Source organism: Pyxicephalus adspersus, chromosome 6, assembly GCF_032062135.1.
Source record: "Pyxicephalus adspersus chromosome 6, UCB_Pads_2.0, whole genome shotgun sequence".
NCBI classification, from domain to species: Eukaryota; Metazoa; Chordata; class Amphibia; order Anura; family Pyxicephalidae; genus Pyxicephalus; species Pyxicephalus adspersus.
In genome coordinates, this window is record NC_092863.1 from 83,802,832 (window position 1) to 83,823,383 (window position 20,552).

General features: G+C 37.6%; 1 protein-coding gene across 6 annotated transcripts in view; it reads left to right on the plus strand.

Moving 5' to 3' along the window:
• The window catches only part of PDE4D (phosphodiesterase 4D), a 743,908-nt gene that overhangs the window by 456,215 nt on the left and 267,141 nt on the right, over positions 1-20,552 (plus strand). The window contains exon 1 of one of the 6 annotated variants that reach the window (XM_072416394.1): positions 2,250-3,028. The exons of the other annotated variants lie outside the window; for them this stretch is intronic. Within the exon in view, the coding sequence (XP_072272495.1) occupies positions 2,982-3,028 (47 nt within the window). The 5' untranslated portion in view covers positions 2,250-2,981. Of the gene's footprint in view, positions 1-2,249; positions 3,029-20,552 lie in introns of those variants that run through there. 6 annotated transcript variants of the gene reach the window in all.

Sequence of the window (20,552 nt, forward strand, 5' to 3'; positions counted from 1 at the left end):
CCTATTTAAAGTCCCAACTATTTTTAGTGAAGCTTCATTCATTCCATTTTCCTTTTGACACCTAAATATCATCTTAACCACACCATATATATGGGCCTCTTATAGAATCCATTGTGTTAGTTATTACTGATTGCAGTAATAGCAGCAGTGGAAAATTACTGTTTTGTGCTGCAAATCAGAAAGCACAGCATGCTTAGTATATGTAAACAGCCCTTAAGACTTCCCTACATCCACAGTATAAATATTGCACAAAGGAACAAGTTTTAAGACGCTAAGTTGATACATTTTTTTTGTTTTAGTTTAATTCTATATATACATAAAAATATAGTTTGCATTTGTTTTTTATGACAGCACATCACATGACAGTGTTGAATTCTAGTAACCCCAACAGACTGACCAATCCATTAATTAATTTTCAGAGTCTCGGACGATGTCTGCTTCTGTTTGTCAAAAAGATTTGTGGAAGCACAATAATCTGATTCTAAGACGATGCTGCCTGTTACAAAGGGACAGATTCTCCGAAAGACAGACGTACGAAATCACGCAAATGGCCCTCTATGGCAAAACGTAATGTGTGTACTAAAAAAACTGGATAATGACAAACTATATTGAAGGGGTGTGTTTAAAGTATAAAGCCTAATTAGGGGTAATTTATATTTTTTTAGCACTGACATACAGTATTACGCAGTGCTCTACTATAGTCATATGTCAAAAAAAACGGACACTGCCAATTTTTGTGACGGTAAGCCACCTAACCTCACTGCATGAAAATGCAAAGGAAACTCGCATAAACACAATGAGATAGTGTTGGGGCTGAGATTCCAATTTGGAACCTTACTGCTGCAAAGGCAAGAGTGGTAGCCACTGTGCCACCATAAATGAGTTGGCTCTATAATAAATAAGTGACTCTGATATTATTAGTATTATTAAACACTATTTATATAGTGCTGACATATTACGCAGCGCTGTACAAAGTCCATAGTCATGTCACTAACTGTCCCTCAAAGGAGCTTACAATCTAATGTCCCCACCATAGTCATATGTCTTTACCACAGTCTAAAGTCAATTTTGGGGGGAAGCCAATTAACCTAACTGCTTGTTTTTGGAATGTGGGAGGAAACCCATGCAAACACTGGGCGAACCTACAAACTCCATACAGATAGTGTCCTGGTCGAGATTCAAACCTGGGACCTAGCACTGCAAAGGTCGGAGTGCTAACAACTCATACACATACCCCACACACACACACACACACACGCACACACACACCACACAGTAAGGTTAATTGGCTTGCCCCTAAAATTGACCTTAGACTGTAATAAACACATATGACTATGGTAGGGACATTAGATTGTGAGCTCCTTTGAGGGACAGTTAGTGACATGACTTTGGACTTTGTACAGCGCTGTGTAATATGTCGGCTTTATATAAATGCTGTGTAATAATATTAGAGAAAGAGCTGACAGTGCTTCATGAATAGTTACTGTACTGTAATACAGTGTAAAATATTACAGTGCAGCATATTTTTTTGGTGCTTTATAACTAGGGTTTATTATTATTATGTATACAAAATGTAAAGTTTACCAACTCATTGGGCAGAAGAGGTAAATGTTACTATTTTGCACATTCTGGGAAGAAAACTAAAATTAGATACATAAAGCAATGAATGATCCGATTTGAAGCAGCCAGGTACACCAGTAATAAAGGCAAATTGTCTCCAATCTTCAGAGTGCTCCTACGTCAGAGATTTTCTCATGCTGCTCCTTGGAGAGAGGGGCTGTCCATGTAGACATTTTTTCTTTGCAGTTTCTTGAAGTGGACATTGTGGTGTGCTGTATGCGGAGAACCCACCTAGAGGGCCCCCTCGATGCTGGCTGATCCACTGTCAGGCAGCTCTCACTGCAGGCTGAAGCCCATTCTGCTGCAGAGCAAGAGTACAGTGAATGTGCCAGGGTCCTGCAGTCAGAAGAGGATACAGAACAAGTAAAACAAGGTGACACTGGACCATTTCTGCTGCAGAAGACATCAGCCATCTGACAAGAGCTCTTCCAGATGTCACTATCTCCTGTGTCAGGACTTCTGCTGGGAAACAGTAATAATGGAATTTTAACCCTGGTATGTGAATTACACCTATGATCTTTCCACCTTTGCAATTTTATCAGAAGGCGCTAACATGGCTCTGAGATATGCAAATGAGTGTGAACATCTAATAGGATCAATAGTTTAGTCATTTTATGGCCAGGGAGTTGTCAGCCTTTTATGAGGTGTAACGTCATATAAGAATTGCCATTTGACAAGCACCTGGAAGAAAAAAAAAACAGGGCTAAGGGTGAACCTGGATCTTGGAGTAAAAGCGACTTATTGTTACTGACACGGCTGAAAACAAAACAGCAGGATCATGGTTCAGAAAGCACCAGACAATAGCTTGTTTGGCGATTTGCACCTTTTTACAGAAAACCCTACTTTACATGGGCACAAATGAGCTTTGTATCCGTACATGAGAGAGAAGAAAATTCACCTGGCACTATGGGAGAGCAATTTCAACTTCTGCGTCTTTCTGATAACACATCCAAGGCTTGGTTAGCCCAAAATATCCATGTGACTAACCGTTTGGCACAATACAGGTTTACTCACCACCCCAGGGGGCATTGATGCCCGAGTTTCATTTAGCTTTTTCTAACTTTTTAACCCATATTTATTTTATTACACCCTCATCCTTTTTTTTTCTTTTTATTCCTGTAATCTGTGGTTTATTGTTTTGTGCTTTTAACTAATCATCGTGGCATACATGGATGGACAGATGCCGGTGAAACACTGTGATAATTTGTTTTTCGCCTCCTGGACATTGCTGCGTACGTGGAATATATTACTGGCAATAACCTATGACTCTGGCAGAACGGCTGTTAGATTTTGGATTAAATATATTGAAATTGTGAAGGAAAAAGAACAGCTGGGAAGTTAATGTAGCAGGCTCGCTAAAAATGATGCACGTCAATAATTTTCCATTTCGGAGACATTCTTGGATATGGTAAGCAGTCGATATAACCTTCAGCTGGTCACGTAAAAAGGAAAAAAATGCTTCTGCTTTGTAAATAAAATGTCACATCTAGTATTACTGGTGGGTTGTATTGATTGGGAAGAAGCCTTAACCCCTAAATGGGGATTCACCAACATTTAGCACTAGATTAATTCACAAGCGATGATGCATGCAATTGGTGGAATTGGTCTAGTTATTTTTCAGCATGCTGAGAAATTTTTCAATCTGTGCATATTAAAAAAAAAAAAAAAAAAAAAAAAAAGGGCTCATAACCGTATAACCAGGATTAGAATGGACAACTTTAGCAATTGTTACGATGTATTACATTGTTATTGGTGCTTATTATACTATGTATTATTTCTCTAATTATTACTATTTATTGCATAGAAATCCTATGTTGTACTCTACACAGTCCATAATCATGTCCCTAGCTGTTCCACAGAGGAATTTACAATCTAGTACACCTTCCATACTCATAGTCCTAACATAGTTAAAACTCATGTTTTGTGTTGGTTGACAAAAGATTAGCCTATGTGTGGGCAGCTTAAAACAAATATCTTCTGTATGACCACAGTACTGTAAAGCAGACTGCAAAAATCTTGTAACATTTTACTTGTAACTTTTTAACAATTTTTCTTCTGTAATAACAAAATATTACAGAAAATCACATGCCACTTCTCTGTGCCTGGGGCCTGAAGAACCAAATTGTCCAATGTGTGTCACTTACTGTTATTCAATTACCGAAATACTCAATGTCCAGACACACATGCAGTGTGCAAAGTCATGGGTCAGCTTGCTCATTAAAAGCTAACCTGGATCCTATTGTAAGAGCCATTAAGGCTCATCTTTGGTTCAAACCAATGCCATACTTCTGATTTAGTCTAGTGCTTGGTACATATTGATTGTTTGGTTTTGTCTGATAACTGGGCACATAGGAGGACCTTATAGGGATAACTGCTTGCTGTCAGTATTTATCTGTGGTCTGTTAATCTGTTAAAGAATGTTGTATATCAGTTAAGTGTCTGTGTAATGTCATTTGCCCATAGCAATTGGAAGAAGCAAGTCAGCCACCAGCAGCAAAAAAAAAATCCACACATGCTTTTTCTGATGTGACCAGCCTAAAAATAGTGTGTAGGAACCTAGACTATTGGTGTTGTGTTGGAGACAATTGATGATTTCATTTGCCATCCATCTTTTTTTATTTGCAGTGTGAGGATATAAGGGTGCTTGGCTCATGCTTGTCTGAGACAATCTTCCCTTGGGGGCTTATATAAATATCATACAGCTTGATGTTGTGTTCAGTTGCGGCTTTGATAGACTCCATTCCAAGCAGGTTTGTCCATACAATCCATACTTTGGATTAAAAATTAAGAAAATATTTGCTTTTTGGGTTTACGTTGTATGTAGAGACGAAATCTAAACTACAATAGTAAGTGTAAATGTATGAAGCTGTCAAATTTGCTGAGCTGCGCATGTGTTTGTTGCCAGGAAAACCCAGTATTCGCTGCTTCCCTTGCACGTGCCGGGAATGAATGATCTACTGTGCACCTGCGTGGGGGTTTTTATCCCTGCATGGCCAGTCGAGATGGCCAAAGTTCCAATCTTAGCCCTACCACTCCAAAAAGCAGAACTCTGAACAAGAAGCTATGTGCGCAGTCGAAATGTATGTGTGCACTGTGTTAACTGTAAATGGATTTGAGTTTGTTCAGTCGGTTTTGAGGTTTGCAGACCTCTTTGACACTGCAATGCCAGGAAGGTGACACTTATTCCTTAGTTCAGCTTTGCTGATTCCTTTCTCACATCACCACCTGCAGCCCCCTCATTAGACCATTAACTGGGGATGCCTTTGTATGATGAGTTAAGAGCACCCTATGTGCATCCCAAGAATAGCTGGGAAAAAATGCTAATTGTTAGCAGGTAAAACAATAAAACTATATATCTAAAAACGTCTACTTACTGTTCATTTGCCCAGTACTCCCCAAAAAATCTAGCCTGCATAGAGACTTATTGACAACTAATATAAATATAATATACCACTGGATGTCCAACCAGATATTACAGGTTATAAAATCTTCATATTTGCAGATCGTTGTGTAGGGTTTTGCTAAACACTGACGAAATTTGAACAACAAAAGAAAGCTGTGTGAGTAATCCCCTACCACAGAGCATGTGATTCCTTTTGAAATTTGGAGCAGTGTTTTAAGAGTTGCAATACAGTCATGATGAATAGAGAATTATTCTTGTGTTTCACGTACAAAAAAAAAAACATTTTCTTGAATGAACGATAAAAGCTTGCTTTGTACTCCTAAATCCGCTTTTTTACTTGGCAGCATTTAAATACAAAATCAGATAGACAAAATTTGGTATACCACACACAGCAACATCTCAACCAATTGAGTGAATCACTATCAAAGCCTCCACCCCAAATCAGCACACAGCCAGGGGACTTACTTAAAGTGACTATTTTAGGAATAACTGCCGCTAAAATTATGAAAACTCACAATTTCCTAGAAATCCCATGTATTCGCATTCAGTTATGAACAAATCGCCCATAAAGTAACATAAATATAGATTATGCTTACGTTATTAATAATTATATACACACATTTATAAATTCCTATCTTCCATTACTGGTAATTTTTCAAAAATTACCAAAAATTAACACTATAAAAATAATAGTATAAACGTAAAGGCAAATTTTTATTATGCTTCCATCATGCTTACATACAGCATTATATTTCTAGCATAAAAAGAGGACAGACTGATATGAGTCCATATGAACCCATATGATGTCAATATGAAAGCCTAAACATAGGAGCTGTAATAATGTCTGAATTCAGACCATGCCTTTTAGTCAGAATTTTAATGTAGAGAAAATTTAATCTACTACCTTTCCTTAAGGTGGACTTAAAAGGACAACTCAAAAAGTCAATGTTTTCTTTGGTAAATTTATAAAGCTAAACATGTAAATTGTGCCTAAAGAATACACTAATATAAAAAAAGTGGCTTGATCTTTCAGCTGTTTATTTGCAGTGTAAGATCACCCAAGGGCGCTGTTCCTGTGACTGATACATTTGGTCACCACTGTGTTCTTCACCATTCCCCTTTGCTGGGGAGAAAAATTTACAAAGGGACCTATGGACCAGAATCTCCCTGCTTATACTTTATACGTTCTGTTGATTTGTTCCTTCTGAACCTCTTTTGCTGCTGCTAGTAACTATTTCCACCAGTCACCAGAAAACCTGACATTAGGGGGTATCTCTGACATCTGAAAACAAAGCCCTGCTTCAACCAAAATGACCACAGAGATAAAATATGAAGTAAAGCAGGGTAGGCCATTATTGGAGGGGATCGGCTGCAGGGGATCACAGACAATACTGGTAACTAGTCCTTTTTGCTCTAGATGCCTTTTATTTACATGGTTCTGGTTCCTTTTTTTATCAATTCAAAACTTTGTAATAAAGCACCTATAAATGGGCACAACTCATCAACAGTGAGGCTAGGCTGACATATCACTTCAGCTCATGTGCAATTGTATAAGTTGAGTTGTATCAATGCTGATTAGGGTTTGGAAATTCACAAGTTTTGATGGACAAGGATAAAAAGTCCTTTTTGCTTGAAGTTTTTTTTTTGCCCTCACATGAATATTTCCTTCTAATATATTGGTGCTATATAAATACTGTTTAATAATAACTGACCAAAAGTGGCTCTTGGAAAAGAAACCAAAAACCTAAAGGAAAGTTGAGGTGCAAAGGGCAGAGAAGCATGGTGGGTCAGTGACTGTGAAAAGATGTGCATCCCTGTAGGTAAATAGGTCTGTAAGATGTAACTGAGGAACCAAGTAGAGCCTCATTTTTCACAGGTATTTAGGCAGAATAGGCATGTGTATTAAGGTGTGAGATTTGGTAATGATGTTTTGTCAGGGCAGAGCGTTTAAAATGCCAAGAACCCTTGGTGCATACTATCATACAGAAAAGATAGTACTCACAAAAAAAATGTTTTTACATACTGGAAAATTTCTGTTAATAGATTTTTTACCTGATGTAGGAACTGACTTGCATGAAAATGAATTGTTTGCTAAATTGACTGCCAGGAGCAAAGAGAACAGCTCATTTATCAATTCACATCTGTACAGCCTCTATTAATCATTTGATTAATAGGATAATGCATAAATAAGCACTGAAACTGTGTGTGTGTGGCCATTGTTTATGTAGGTATCATCTTATGAAAATTTTTAAGATAACATATCAAGTGTGGGCCCCTTGAAGAATCTTATTATACAGAGACAAGCTATTATTACTGTACAATCTTAATTATAAAAAAATCTACAATTTAAATCTTGCAAATTAGCTTTTCAATTGTTAAAATAGGGGGTTATCAGTTCTTTGACAGTTTCTGCCTCTCCACTAAATAGGAAACCCTATTTTAACTTTTGGTTGTGCGTTGTGTGAAGCTAGGCTGATTACAGACAGCAAACCCTGCCTTGATTACAAAGCATCAAGGTATTGATATACCTAAAGTTTGGGCTATGCACTCACAAAGTGAATTTCCAATTCTGCAATGGATTTACTTACTTGGTATATGAGGTGAAGTTCTACTGACGTCAGCCACCCAATTTGCAAGAAAAAAAAAACAAATCATGTTTTGTATTTCCTTGCAAGTAATTGAGAAGTGAATTATTTCTTTGAGTGAGGATTCACTTAGCTAAATTAACAGACTAAACTCCTTTACTAACTCATCCCCAAAGTTTCAAACTGGAATAAAACAAGTGAAACTAATAAGGAGGCAAATCTTAATCTCTTCTCTATTTCAGCATCATTCCCCTATAAATTCCAAACTATCTTTGCCACTTTCACAGTCTACAGCTGCTGTTCTTTATTTCTTGATGCTGTTGTTCCACATCACTGCTCCCCTTTTCAATTGTATATAAATGAAGGAAAAACCCATTTCACTAAAAAAAACAAACAAAAGGAGAAAATACTTTAAATTGCTGTCCATAGCAATCATATGTGCTAGTATCTTACTTCTATTAGACAAAAATACTAATGAAGTGAGAAATACTTTGCTTCTTTTTTGCAAGCTGTTTTTGACATCACATCAAACATAGAACAAGAACAGGTACTTAGGGCAAAAAAGTAAGTAGATAAAAAACCCAAGTATTTTTTTCCCTAAATCAAAATTAAAGTTTGCTTTGTTCTTTTAACTGGTCTCCCTTATTGTTACCTAGTTGAATTCTGGGCCTGTAGACAGAATTAGATTTAGATCTACAGTAATTTTAACACTGTGAAACCTTTATTGTTTAAGTTGCCCTTTTGTTTCTGCTAAAAGTGCCAGCCATCCGCCAATCTACCCATACCCCCTTTCCTCCCACGCAGCCGCAGTTTTCGATGAACTTTGCAGCAGATTGTTTTAGCCTCTCGAAAAAAACTTTTTTCCATGGCAGACTTTGAATGGTGAGATTGGGGGTCAGTGAGAACTATTCTATTACATTGTACATAGTTACATAGTAAATCAGGATTAAAAAAGACATGTCTGTTAAGTTCAACCACTAGGGAAATAAACATATCAAATATATCAGATATAAAACCCTATGGACATATTTATTCCAGAGTAAGGCAAAATAAAACCCTGGTACAGATTGCCCCAACGGAGAAAAAAATCCTTCCTAATTCCATGAGGCATCGAATCAACAGCCTCTGTTATCTTTACTTAAAATCCTTTGGACCCAGTTATATTCTGTGCTTCTAGAAAAGCATCCAGCTTTTTCTTAAAGCAATCCATAGTAATTGCTGAAACTACTTCCGGAGGGAGCCTATTCCACATTTTCACAGACCTTACAGTAAAGAATCCCTTCCTTATTTGGAGATTAAACTTTTTCCCTCCAGATGCAGAGAGTGCCCTCCTGTTCTGTAACAATCTTAAAGTTATTCGTTAGGTTGAGATTTCTCTATATAGACTATTTATATAATTATACAGGGTGATCATATCCCACCTTAAATGTCTCTTCTCAAGGGAGAAAACATTTATTTCAGATAAAATCTCCTCATAGCTGAGCTGCTTCATTTCTTTTATTAGTTTAGTTGCCCTTCTCTACACTCTCTCCAGTTCGACAATGTCCTTTTTGTGAACTGGTGCCCAAAACCGGACTGCATATTTCAGATGTGGTCTGACCAATGCTTTGTACAGGTGCAGGATTATGTCTCCATCTCTGCAGTGTATTCCTCTCTTAATACAAGAAAGTACTTTGCTATTTTGAGATATTGCAGCTTGGCATTGCATGCTGTTATTATGTCTATGATCTACCAAAACCCCCATATCCTTTTCCATTTCTGACTCTCCCAAATGTATTCCCCCTAAGCCGTATGAACCATGCATGTTGCTTACCCCTAAGTGCATACCTTTACATTTATCAATACTAAATGTCATTTGCCATTTGGCTGCCCAATCAAACAGTACATCCAGGTCTGCTTGTAGATTATAGACATCCTACATGGATTTGGTAACACTTGGTAACAACTTTGCTCACTTTTTGAAGATAGGATCCACATTGGTCTAACGCCAATCCACTGGTACCATGCCAGTGATTAAAGAGTCTCTAAAAATTAGAAACAATGGCTTTGAAATGACCGAGTTCAGCTCTTTGAGGACACATGTATGAAATCCATCAGGTCCTGAAGCTTTGTTAAACCTAATTTTGCCCAAACGTTTCTCAGTCATATCAATTTTGAGCCATTGTGTTTCATTTTAGGCATTGACTTTGCTGTTAGCAATTTGGACTCTAGCTCTGCTATTTTCCTTTGTGTACACAGAGCTAAAAAAGTGTTTAATAAATCCACATTTTCTTTATCCCCTAGTTACTAACCCAGAGACATCCTTTAAAAGTCCTACATGCTCAGATCTGATATTTTTGCTAATATATTTTAAAAAAATGGGGTGTTTTGTATGGCCTTTTTAACAATAGCCGTGAGCCACATAAGTTTAGGATTCTAAAATTAAACCCTATTACACATTGGAATATATTTTTCAGTGTGTTTGTCTAGAACAGACTTGAAACATTCCCATTTCTGTTCTGTGTTCTTTGAGGACAATATTTTTTCTCAGTCCATGTCACAGAGAACCGCCATTAATAATAGAAAATTTACTCCCTTAAAATTTAATGTTTTTATCTTTCCTGTTTTTGCTTCCTGTTTACAGCTTACATTAAATGAAATCATATTATGGTCACTGCTTCCCAGATTCTCTTTCATATGCACATTGGTTATAGGGGCTGCATGGTTAGAAAAAACTAGGTGCAGCAGAGTATAATTTCTAGTTTGTGCTACTATAAACTGTACCATAAAATTCCTTCCCTTTTTCTGTTTCATTGCTCCAGTCACTGTCAGGGTAGTTAAAATCTCCCATTATTAAAACATTGCCAGCTTTTGCAGCCTTTTCTATCTGTGCTACTAGTTGACTCGCTATTTCTTCCTTAGCACTGGGGACCTATAGCAGACTCCAGTAATTACCTGTGCATTGTGCATCCCCACATTCAACTCCACCCATAATGCCTCAACCTCATTGCTTGCTCCATGAAGAATTTCTTCTTTCACATTCACTTTCAGATCACTTCTTATATACAGACAGACACCACCACCTCCTTTTCATTTGACTCTGTCTTTTTAAAAGAGAGTATGAGTATTAATATTGAAAGCCCACTCATGTGAAGAACAAAGCCAGGATTCAGCAATAACAACTAAGTCATAATGCTCTACATTCTTTAAGGCTTTAAAACCCCCGTTTTGTTTGCCAGACTTCTGGCATTGGTGAACAGGCTCTTTAAACCATTGCTGCATTTACCAGCACTGTTTGCCAAATCGTCCTATTTTTCAGTACAATTAGTCCTGTGCGATCCAATGTTTGTGTGTAACATAGGAAGCTCCATACATTTATCCATAACCCTCCCCCCAACTATCCCCAATCCATCCTCCACTAATAACTGACTCCTGTCTGACCATTCTGCCACCTTATTTAACTGTCCCTCCCCCCTCTGTCCTGGTTTAAATTTCCCTCCTCCATTCCCTTAAAACTTTCCCCTTGCACAGCAGACCCCCTGCAAATCATGTCTGGCATTCAGGTTGTACCCCAATGAAAAGTCAGCCCAGTGCCCTAAGAACTCAAACCTAATATCCTACAAAATCTTTGTTTTAAGAAAATAGTTCTTGATGAGTTTTGAATTTGAGGTAAAAGGTTTTAGGGTACTGCTAAATGAGGTTGGGGCCAATAAAGTTCCTCCCTGATGGAACTGCATAAATGATAAATGCTGCCCATATTTTTTAAGGTGATATTAATTTCAACCAAATCACCAACACCTATTTATTAAAATGCATCTCCAAACCTGCAGGGAACCTTTAGCATACTTTAATGCTTCCCGCGGTTATCTGTCAATGAACTGTTTCCCAGCCCCATGGCAAACAGACTACCTTCTGGTGGAGCGAGATATTTAAAATGTTTTAATAATTAGTTTGGAGCATCTGCTGCCAATTTTCTGCACCTCGGTCCTTCACGAAAAAACAGAAGGTTAGTATTTCGCCTTTGTTTCCAACTTGGAAGAATTGTCTTTTATTCACAACTTTTTCACAAAGACCGCTTCTAATATTACTTCTCTGATTTATATACAAGTAGGATGCCAGTGTTTGTCCACTTAATTTGCATTACATACACATGTTTATGTATAGTTGTGGCTTTAATGTTTCATAAACCATTTTAAACCAACATTTTTTCTGCTTTAAATTTTTCATTGGACTGCCCTTCTTGAATTTCTATTTAGTATCCTTGTCCTCAGCTATCCCTAAAATATTTTTCCCCTAAGACTGCAGGATACCTGCATGTATGCATAGAACATAAAATATTTAAACCAAACTTTGAAGGAACATATCAGTTTATTCAATGTTGATTTTAGACAAAACTTTCCAGGGACCACTTTCCAGTGGGAGATGGGAACAGGAATATGACAATTCTGTCTTATGGCCTGTATCTGGTCAGACTATTATGTTGCTGTCCTTTGCTTCCCATAAAACATCCTTTGTCTAGCCTGGAAAAAGTCTTTAATATTACAATGTACATAGGTCAAGTCACTTCAGTAGCAAGGTGTGCCCCAAGACAGTTAACAGTGAAATATTAGTGAGAAGCATTCAAAAAAAAAGTTTATTTGGAACATGAAGCATGGGAGATGTCCATGTCTGGTCCTAGTAGAATGATATGGATGATGCGAAGGATGTTGATGAGGTTGGTTGTATGAATATGTGAAACCCTTTCATCACCAATAAAATATACTAAACAGAGGCTTAATAGTGGAATGGATTTATCTCAAGGTAAAGCGGCTATCTTTTCCATGCCAAAACAGTTCGAACCTTCATCATTTTGGTCCATATAACATCTGTCCAGACTCATCAGCTCAGAGTAATTTCAAAGCACAATACGGGAGCAGGGCAATCTCAGGGAGAGATCTAGAGGTGGGTGTAAGTAGCAATACAAGGTCTTGACCGTTACTCAGTGGTACTGTGTTAAAGCTTCTCTGGCACTTGGCAAATTATTGATTAAATAGTGGCTGTGAAAAACAATTTGATCCTTTTCTTTCATTGAGTGTTTTGATTCAGCGATAAGTAATACAATTTTATGAAAAGTTGGCAATGGCTGGCTCAGCTAGGAATCATTGCTCAGCGGATGAGATGATGTATTATAGAGAGTAGATTCAGAGTCCAAGAATTAAAAAATAGATAACATTTTCAACTCTGCAGTCTTCTCACTGTGCTAATTAGATGACAAGATAATTACATCCCCAACTTTTCTGCTTGGTTCCTGGAACATTGACCTTCTTCAAATCCGTCTTGCAATTTTTGCCTTTTTTTCCCTTTTTCTTGTGCAGTTATAAAAATTGACTGGATAACACAGCAGACATAAAATGTTGTTGAGCTGTTACTTTAGTTGGATAATGTGCAACAAAATGTTTTAAAACCATTCTGGTAAAATGTAGACATCTGCTGGAGGAAACTGATCATATGATAGATATCATAGCAGCATGGTATCCATATGAATAATGTAGCTCTCTATAGATTGGACATCAGCTTCAGTTGCTAAATTTAGTACAGAAAAAAAAATCATTTTTTTGGCAGCATGACTTAACAATCAGCAGCCATGCAGATGTCTTTCCTGTAGATGTCTTTGTTCTGAGATTTCCTAAGAAACTCAATAAACAAGTTTGTCAATATGTCTACAAGTATGCTGTATTATTTTATATTTTGTACATGCACTGAGCACTGCGGTGTTTCATGGGTTTCTTATACCAGGATTTTCGGATTTTTAAAGGTCTACTGCAGCAAATAGGGAAGCAGTTAAAAGGTAAGAAATGTCATTGGGAGGTGGCTTTCTGAAAATGAAATGACTGTTTTACATAAAATAGACCTTTTTTACACATTTGTAAAATCTTTTATCTTTTCTTACCATCCAACTCCTTCTCTTTCCTTCACTATTCATCCACTGCTCCACTGTGTACAGCATTATATAGACTTTATGTCTCTGAGCTGCACATTATATATTCCACACCACTGTACTGCATACTGCTTGCTGTACACTATATGTCCTTCCATTCTCTGCTCTCTACAACCATATCGTCCTGCACTACATTGCATTACCACCATTACTCATGTGCTTGCCACAAGTATAAAGTATAGTTTTGCTAGTCTGCATCATTCCAAGAATTGTTAGCCAAGGCATGGTAATCCTGTAATTTCTTTTCTAGATTTTATATCCACACATATTTTATAATTGGTTGTTTAATGAAATTATTAATTAAAACCCACAGTCCTTATTTACACAGTTGTCATTAAGTGTGCTACAGAGATAAGGGTGGCAGAGTAAATTACAAATAACCATACACTCTGTAATTATAATGGTGAATCTAATTATTAAGTACAACAGTTGTCATGATGGAGTTGATTTTTAAATAACTTTTCATGAAGAAAATATATATAGAAGTGGCTTATTGTTCGTTGAAAATAAAATGACCTGACCTGTCTGCTTAGTCTGATTATAACCAGGAATAGGTTAAGCGATGGAGGGAGAATGGGGGCCACTGCTGGTATATCAGAATTCACAGCACTTCTTTATCTGTTTAGCTATCCCAAGTATCTGAACTAACACGGTTTCTGAACTGCACTGTGCTTGCTAAGTGTATTGCTAGTAATCCAGATGATAAAAGATTGTGCAAGTTAAAGCTGAACTTTCAGACGGGTATATAAACACAAACCCCCTTCCTCATTTTGACCACATTCCCTTTGTGGCTGTAGCAAGTGTTTTTTCAGGAAAAAAGACAATCCATTCAGTTTAAAATATCTATACGAGGGGGTGCTGGGATGTTCCTGGCTTTGCCCAGAAAGAAGAGAGCCATAGTTATGAAATACCACATTTATTCAACATATTCCCCCCTGAGACTGATGCACTTGGTACAGCGTAGCAGACACAACATTGGACGTGTGCGCAGGTGCATTGACCTGCAAAAAAAGGATCCCTTTGTTCAACTTTCCAGGGCACTTCACCTTAATTGCCTCCTTCAGCTGGTCCAGGAGGTTAGCATAATACTGTCCGGTTATACTAGAGCCCTGAGGTAGGTAGTCTGCCAACACCGTCTTTGTCCCAGAAAACGGACGCCATGACTTTTTTGGCTGATTTCTGGGTTTGAAACTACTTTTGCTGCTGGGACCCGCTGTGGTGCCATTCCTTTGACTGTTCCTTGGTTTTCAGGATAATAGATGTGGAGCCAGGTTGCATCCTCAGTCACTAGCCTAGCCAAAAAGTCCTGTGCAGCTTCAAAATGTGCCAAAACGGCTTTGGATGCTTCAACTCGTTCTTCTGATCACTGTTCAAACATTTCGGCACCCACTTCCCTGAAAGGTTGCGCATGTCTAGGATAATGGTGATAACAAACCCAACACGCTCCTGTGAGATGTCAAGTATCTGGGATATTGTTTTTGTAGATATTCACCGGTCGTCAATAATCGGCTCATGGACAGCATCGCAGGTTGCCGGCTCAGTTGAGAATGGGGGGGCGGCCACTGCGGGGCTCATATTCAACAATGAAATGCCCAGTCTTGAAATGAGATATCCAGGTTTTGACAGTGCTGTAGGATGCACACTTCTCCCCCAGTGGTTGTGAAATCTCAGTGTGAATGTCCTTTGCTGATTTTCCCTGGAGAAACCAAAACATGACAGCCCGTAACTCCAAAGACGTGAAACTTACTTGAGCCTCTGCCATTACTTACATCTTTTTACTAAAAGAAAAAAAGTTTTAAGAATCGCAAAGACCTGATATTTGCACAGTTACATACTAAGATATTAGGCTGTCATATGCCCCACACTCATTTTTCTATTTCAACTGGAAGGGGGCAAAGCCAGGAATTTCTCAGCACCCCCTCCTGTATGTGTGTGAAGATATATAATATATATATATATAATGTTAAAATATATATATATATATATATATATATATATATATATATATATAATTATTATTAATAAACAGGATTTATATAGCGCCAACATATTACGCAGTGCTGTACATTAAATAAGGGTTGCATATGACAGACGAATACAGACAGTGACACAGGAGGGTAGGATATATAATATATATATATATATATATATATATATATATATATATATATATATATAATTTATTTAAGAATTTTATATAAATAATTTTTGTCTGGCATTTAACTTCATTAGTACAACCAAATGTCTTCATAGTCTTCAGGTTTTTTCAACCTATATATTTTATTCACATTTTATTTAACATCTAATCCAGAAGGAAAAAAAATAATTTAAAGCATGGTCCCAAGAAGTAATTGGATATTTTCTGAGACAACAGTTACTTGTATTAGTTACACATGGTAAAGCAGATCTAAACCAAGGCTGACTCACTTGCTCATGTTACAAGGATGGACATTGCCATCTTTCTTCTCATTTTCCTCTTCCAGACAATGTTCGGACACTTTGATTGGCTGTGCTGGGATGATGTAACTCCCGTGCAGGTGCATGGCAGTTCATGCATTCTAGCACACACAAGGGAAGCTAAGAATGCCGGATTTCCATTGCAAACAAAGCTGACACTGCGCATGTGCAGCTCAGCTTTTTGCCAGAAACCCAGAGTGATCATTTTTGCAAAAGGTAAATTGCCTGTCTTATCTGTCCAATCTGACCTGCTTATCATGGAAGCTTAAAAGTGGAATTTTAGTTATCATTATCCAGTATTTATATAGTGCTTACATATTATGCAGTGCTGTACAAAGTCCATAGTCATGTCACTAGCCGTCCCTCAAAGGAGCTCACAATAAGTCAATAACACAGACTAAGGCCAATTTTGAGCGGAAGCCAATTAACCTAACTGCATGTTTCCGGAGTGTAGGAGGAAACCAACGCAAACCCAATATAAACCTGTTTGTTAATATTAATAATAATAATAATAATAATTCTGCAATTAATTTTGTGCATTTAGGAATGCATAATTGTTTGTTTTTTTGGGTGGAAAATGTTGGATGAGGCAGGACATTATTGCAGAATAAGGCAGACAATGCTTCTTGGAGTTGGTCCATGGAACTGTCAAAAAAAAAAGCTGAGCTGCGCATAGGTTAGAAGAAGATGGTAGTCCCCAGTGATGGAATGGGGACAGCTTTGAGTTTATTTACGATTAAGTTAGACGCAATCTACTGAGCTGGCTTTCTGAAGGAGTCTGCGCCATGCTGTCACATCTCTTACTGTGAAGAATACCTTCCATATGCAAGGATAGTGCCGCCCCCCTTTTTATTACCTTTAAAGTGAATGCATTTGTAGCAAGTTTACTATGAAGACCATTTTCATATTTATACATGGTGATCATATTCTGCCTCAAGGCAGAAGAGATGTTTGGTTGTACTAATGAAGTGAAGTTAAATGCCAGACTAAAATCATTTATAGAAAATGCTTAAAGTAGCTGACTTTGGCTTGATATCAGCTTTGACATTCCTCCTATAGCAGAAAATAGATTAGAGGAAGGAGATGCAGCAGAATAAGCCATCCAGTTCTGCATTGCTCACAGGAGGAAAGAACAGAGTGAGTGAGATATGAGCACAGTGTTCTGTTTTTTTACCTACATTGCCCAGTAACGGGCTTATGGTAGGCACAGATAGTATTACCTAGTACTATTACTAAACTGCTGAATTGACAAGTCAGGGCTATGAATGATGTGAGAAATTTACAAATTCTTTATCAGGTAAAATAGCTCTCAAAGGTGTATTTTATCCATGTAATCACCTGTCTGGAGTTTAGCTCTAAAGTGGTGGAAGGGTATTGGAATTTTCATTTCTTATCAAGATAGTATATATGGTTGCTCCAATGCTTTAAAAAAGAAAAAACCTGGGGCTTGATCTTACTTGGTCTTTTGTCCTACATTCTTTAGTGATATATTGATTGATGTGCTAAGGGCCCGCTACAGGATGCCACTTGTGGTGACATAAAAAGATATATTCATTTTTAAACCATAATACTCAGTTCTTTCAGAGCTCACAGCTTTAAAGTCACAGGACAACAAATGAACCATAAAGCAGCAGATTTTGGTAATCAACCTCAATGTTTGAATGTCATTGCTCATTTAATGGATTGTGTTCCATTAACTGTTTCAAATGATGTGTGCTATGGTAGAAATACAATAGCGTCCACTTCTGTGAAATCTTTACTAGTCTGCACTTGTATCAGTAAATGCGTGTTCTGTTCTAAGTAGACCATGAGCAGAGAGACCAGTACAGAAGCAGAATTTGTAGAAACCCTTCGTATAATTAGAAGATGCTTCAAGGTTATATCAAAGTGATTCTTAATGTGCAGGATTAACATATTGCTGATTTAGCTGCCACATTCAGATCCTAGTCTTAACAGTGACAACTTTGACATATACCTTCCAAAACACAGCAAAAAATAAAGCCCTTCTGTGACCAGGGAACTTTTAAAATTGTTGCAGTTATTTATATGGGGCACAAACCATACCTTCTACCCCTTGTTTGCCACCTCTTTGGTTATTTACCTAATTGGGCAGGGTCATCTTCTGCTTCTGTGTCATTGTTTGTACTTGTCAAGTATGTAAGTTTGTCATCTGCACTCACTGTTTATTGTACAGTTCTTTGTAATATGTTAATGCTTTACAAATAAAAAGTTTTGAGAAGAAACCTCCCACATATATGGACATAAAAGAGATTAAATATTATTAGAATGCCAAAAATGTCCCACTCTACCTAGAATTTAAAACCTGAAGTAGGGTTTAAATCATATGTATTATGACTAGAATATTATCAAAAAATGGTTTATAATTTGTTACTACTTATCACTTGCTTTCCTATTAGAATAGAGTTAGCCTTCCTTCCGTTTGTTTTGTCACTAATCGATTTGTCATTACTGCTCAATACTGCGTGGAGTTTTCAGCTACAAGGTTTCTATCATTTGGAATCAATATTGTTGTTTCACATCTTATATCCAGGGGGAATGACACATTTTTTTAAATGTATCTAAGCTACCATTAATATCACGGCTTGTTGAAAAACAGAATTGCTGTGCATATAGTATATCTCTAGGTTAATGCTACTAGGCCTGACTATGACGTGCTGAAGAAGTATGACTGTATGTTACCAATTAGGTTTCTCAATAAAACTTCTGCATGTTACATGGAAACAGAAATTCTTGGATTACATATAGTGCATGACTGCAGCAAAACAGATTTAGCTACCTATCTACCCCAAAAACCATGACCCCATCAAACCAATACCAACCCTACCTTATACATTTAAAAAAAAAAAACACAATAATATTAAGTGGCCCGTATGCATTTTTTAAAAAAATCAGTTAAATATTTAAATAAAATATAACAATTCCAAATCTTCAATATAAACCATAACTTAAAATAGTAACATAAATAACCAAAACATAAATTACCATTTCTACCTAATTATACATTAATAACCCTTATTGCAAACAACCATGTTTTAGCCCCACAGGTTGCTGGTCCTCGTAGGCACCCAATTACTTGTTAGTCTGCTTCACTACGATAAGGGTATATTTAAAGAGGAAGTAAACTCAAACTTCACCCAAAACCTAAAAAATACACCTACCTTCAATCCCACAGAGCAATTGATCGGTTCGGAGGTCTTTTCCATCGGGTCCTGCATTGTCCCGGCAATCGTCTTTGGTCCAGCGCTCCTCTACTTCTGGGTTCTTCTTCCTTTGTCACCCGACACAGGCGCGAGTTCGGGTGACGTAGATGGGAAAAAAACTTTGATCTCACTGTGCATGAGCACCCAAGAGTCTCCCAGGATGGGTGACGTAGGTATCCTGGGAGGCTTTGCGTTCCCATTCATTCTCGATGACCTAGGCAATCGAGAATAGCTGCATGCATTTACTGATCCCTTTACCTTTTATGTAAAGTGATAATTCTTAGTTTAGGTAGGCTTTAATTGCTCTCAGCCCCAAAACCTTCCAGCTCAGGAACTTTATAACCTTTGTTTTAACCACAGACCACCACCAAATAATATTAAACCAATTTCATCAAACCAGTTTCATCAAACCAGTGGGGAATCCACACTAATGATGGGTCCCCTAACCGCCACATTTAACCACAACACAAGTAACTCCCGAAGACCCAAACCTATCCCATTAACCCCAACCGAACAAAACTTCAAATCCACACCATCCAACATAAAAAAAAAGGCTGGGTGGGAGTGAAACTTTACTTCTTGCCCCTTCCTAAGCTAATGACCTCCCACTTCCTGGTCTTGACCTTTTAACAACTTGACCCCTCCTTCACCTCCACCCCCCCTTATCACCTCTCACTAACTTCTGAGACTAAATTAACACTTTGCTAGCCTGCTCCCTGTTTGCCCAGTCATGCCGGTCCTCCTATATGCTGCTTTTTCTCGCTCGCTCAAGGCTACATAATTAAATAATATTAATACATAATTAAACTGCATCAAAGTGATACCGCTCTGGTCATTCCCTACTTTACTCCGCTAAATGCCAAACACTTTATGGCATATTTAAATGGATATCTGGTTACTTAGTGTGTGTACACGCATTACAAGAAGTGTGTGTGATCAATGTTCTCCTGCAAATGATATTACAGGTACAATTCTGTTTCTATTCCAATCCAATTCCAATTGTACCCAAGTTAAATTACCCTGATATTACGGACAGTATGCAGAGAATCAGCACAAAGACACTGAGCAGTCATAGTATGATGATAGGCTGTTGTTACCAGTAGACACTGGCTCCTTTGGGTTGCAGAATTTACCAAAGGCCTGGTCTGTCTTGCAATTGAGTAAGCTTTGTCTACAAGAATACTTTTAAAGGCTGTAGACCAATGACCTACTGCACGGACACCTACAAGATAATCTTATGCAAGCATTGGGGGCAGAGATGTATACGGGATGAGGTAGTCCACAAGAACCAAGTCTACAAAAAAATAAAA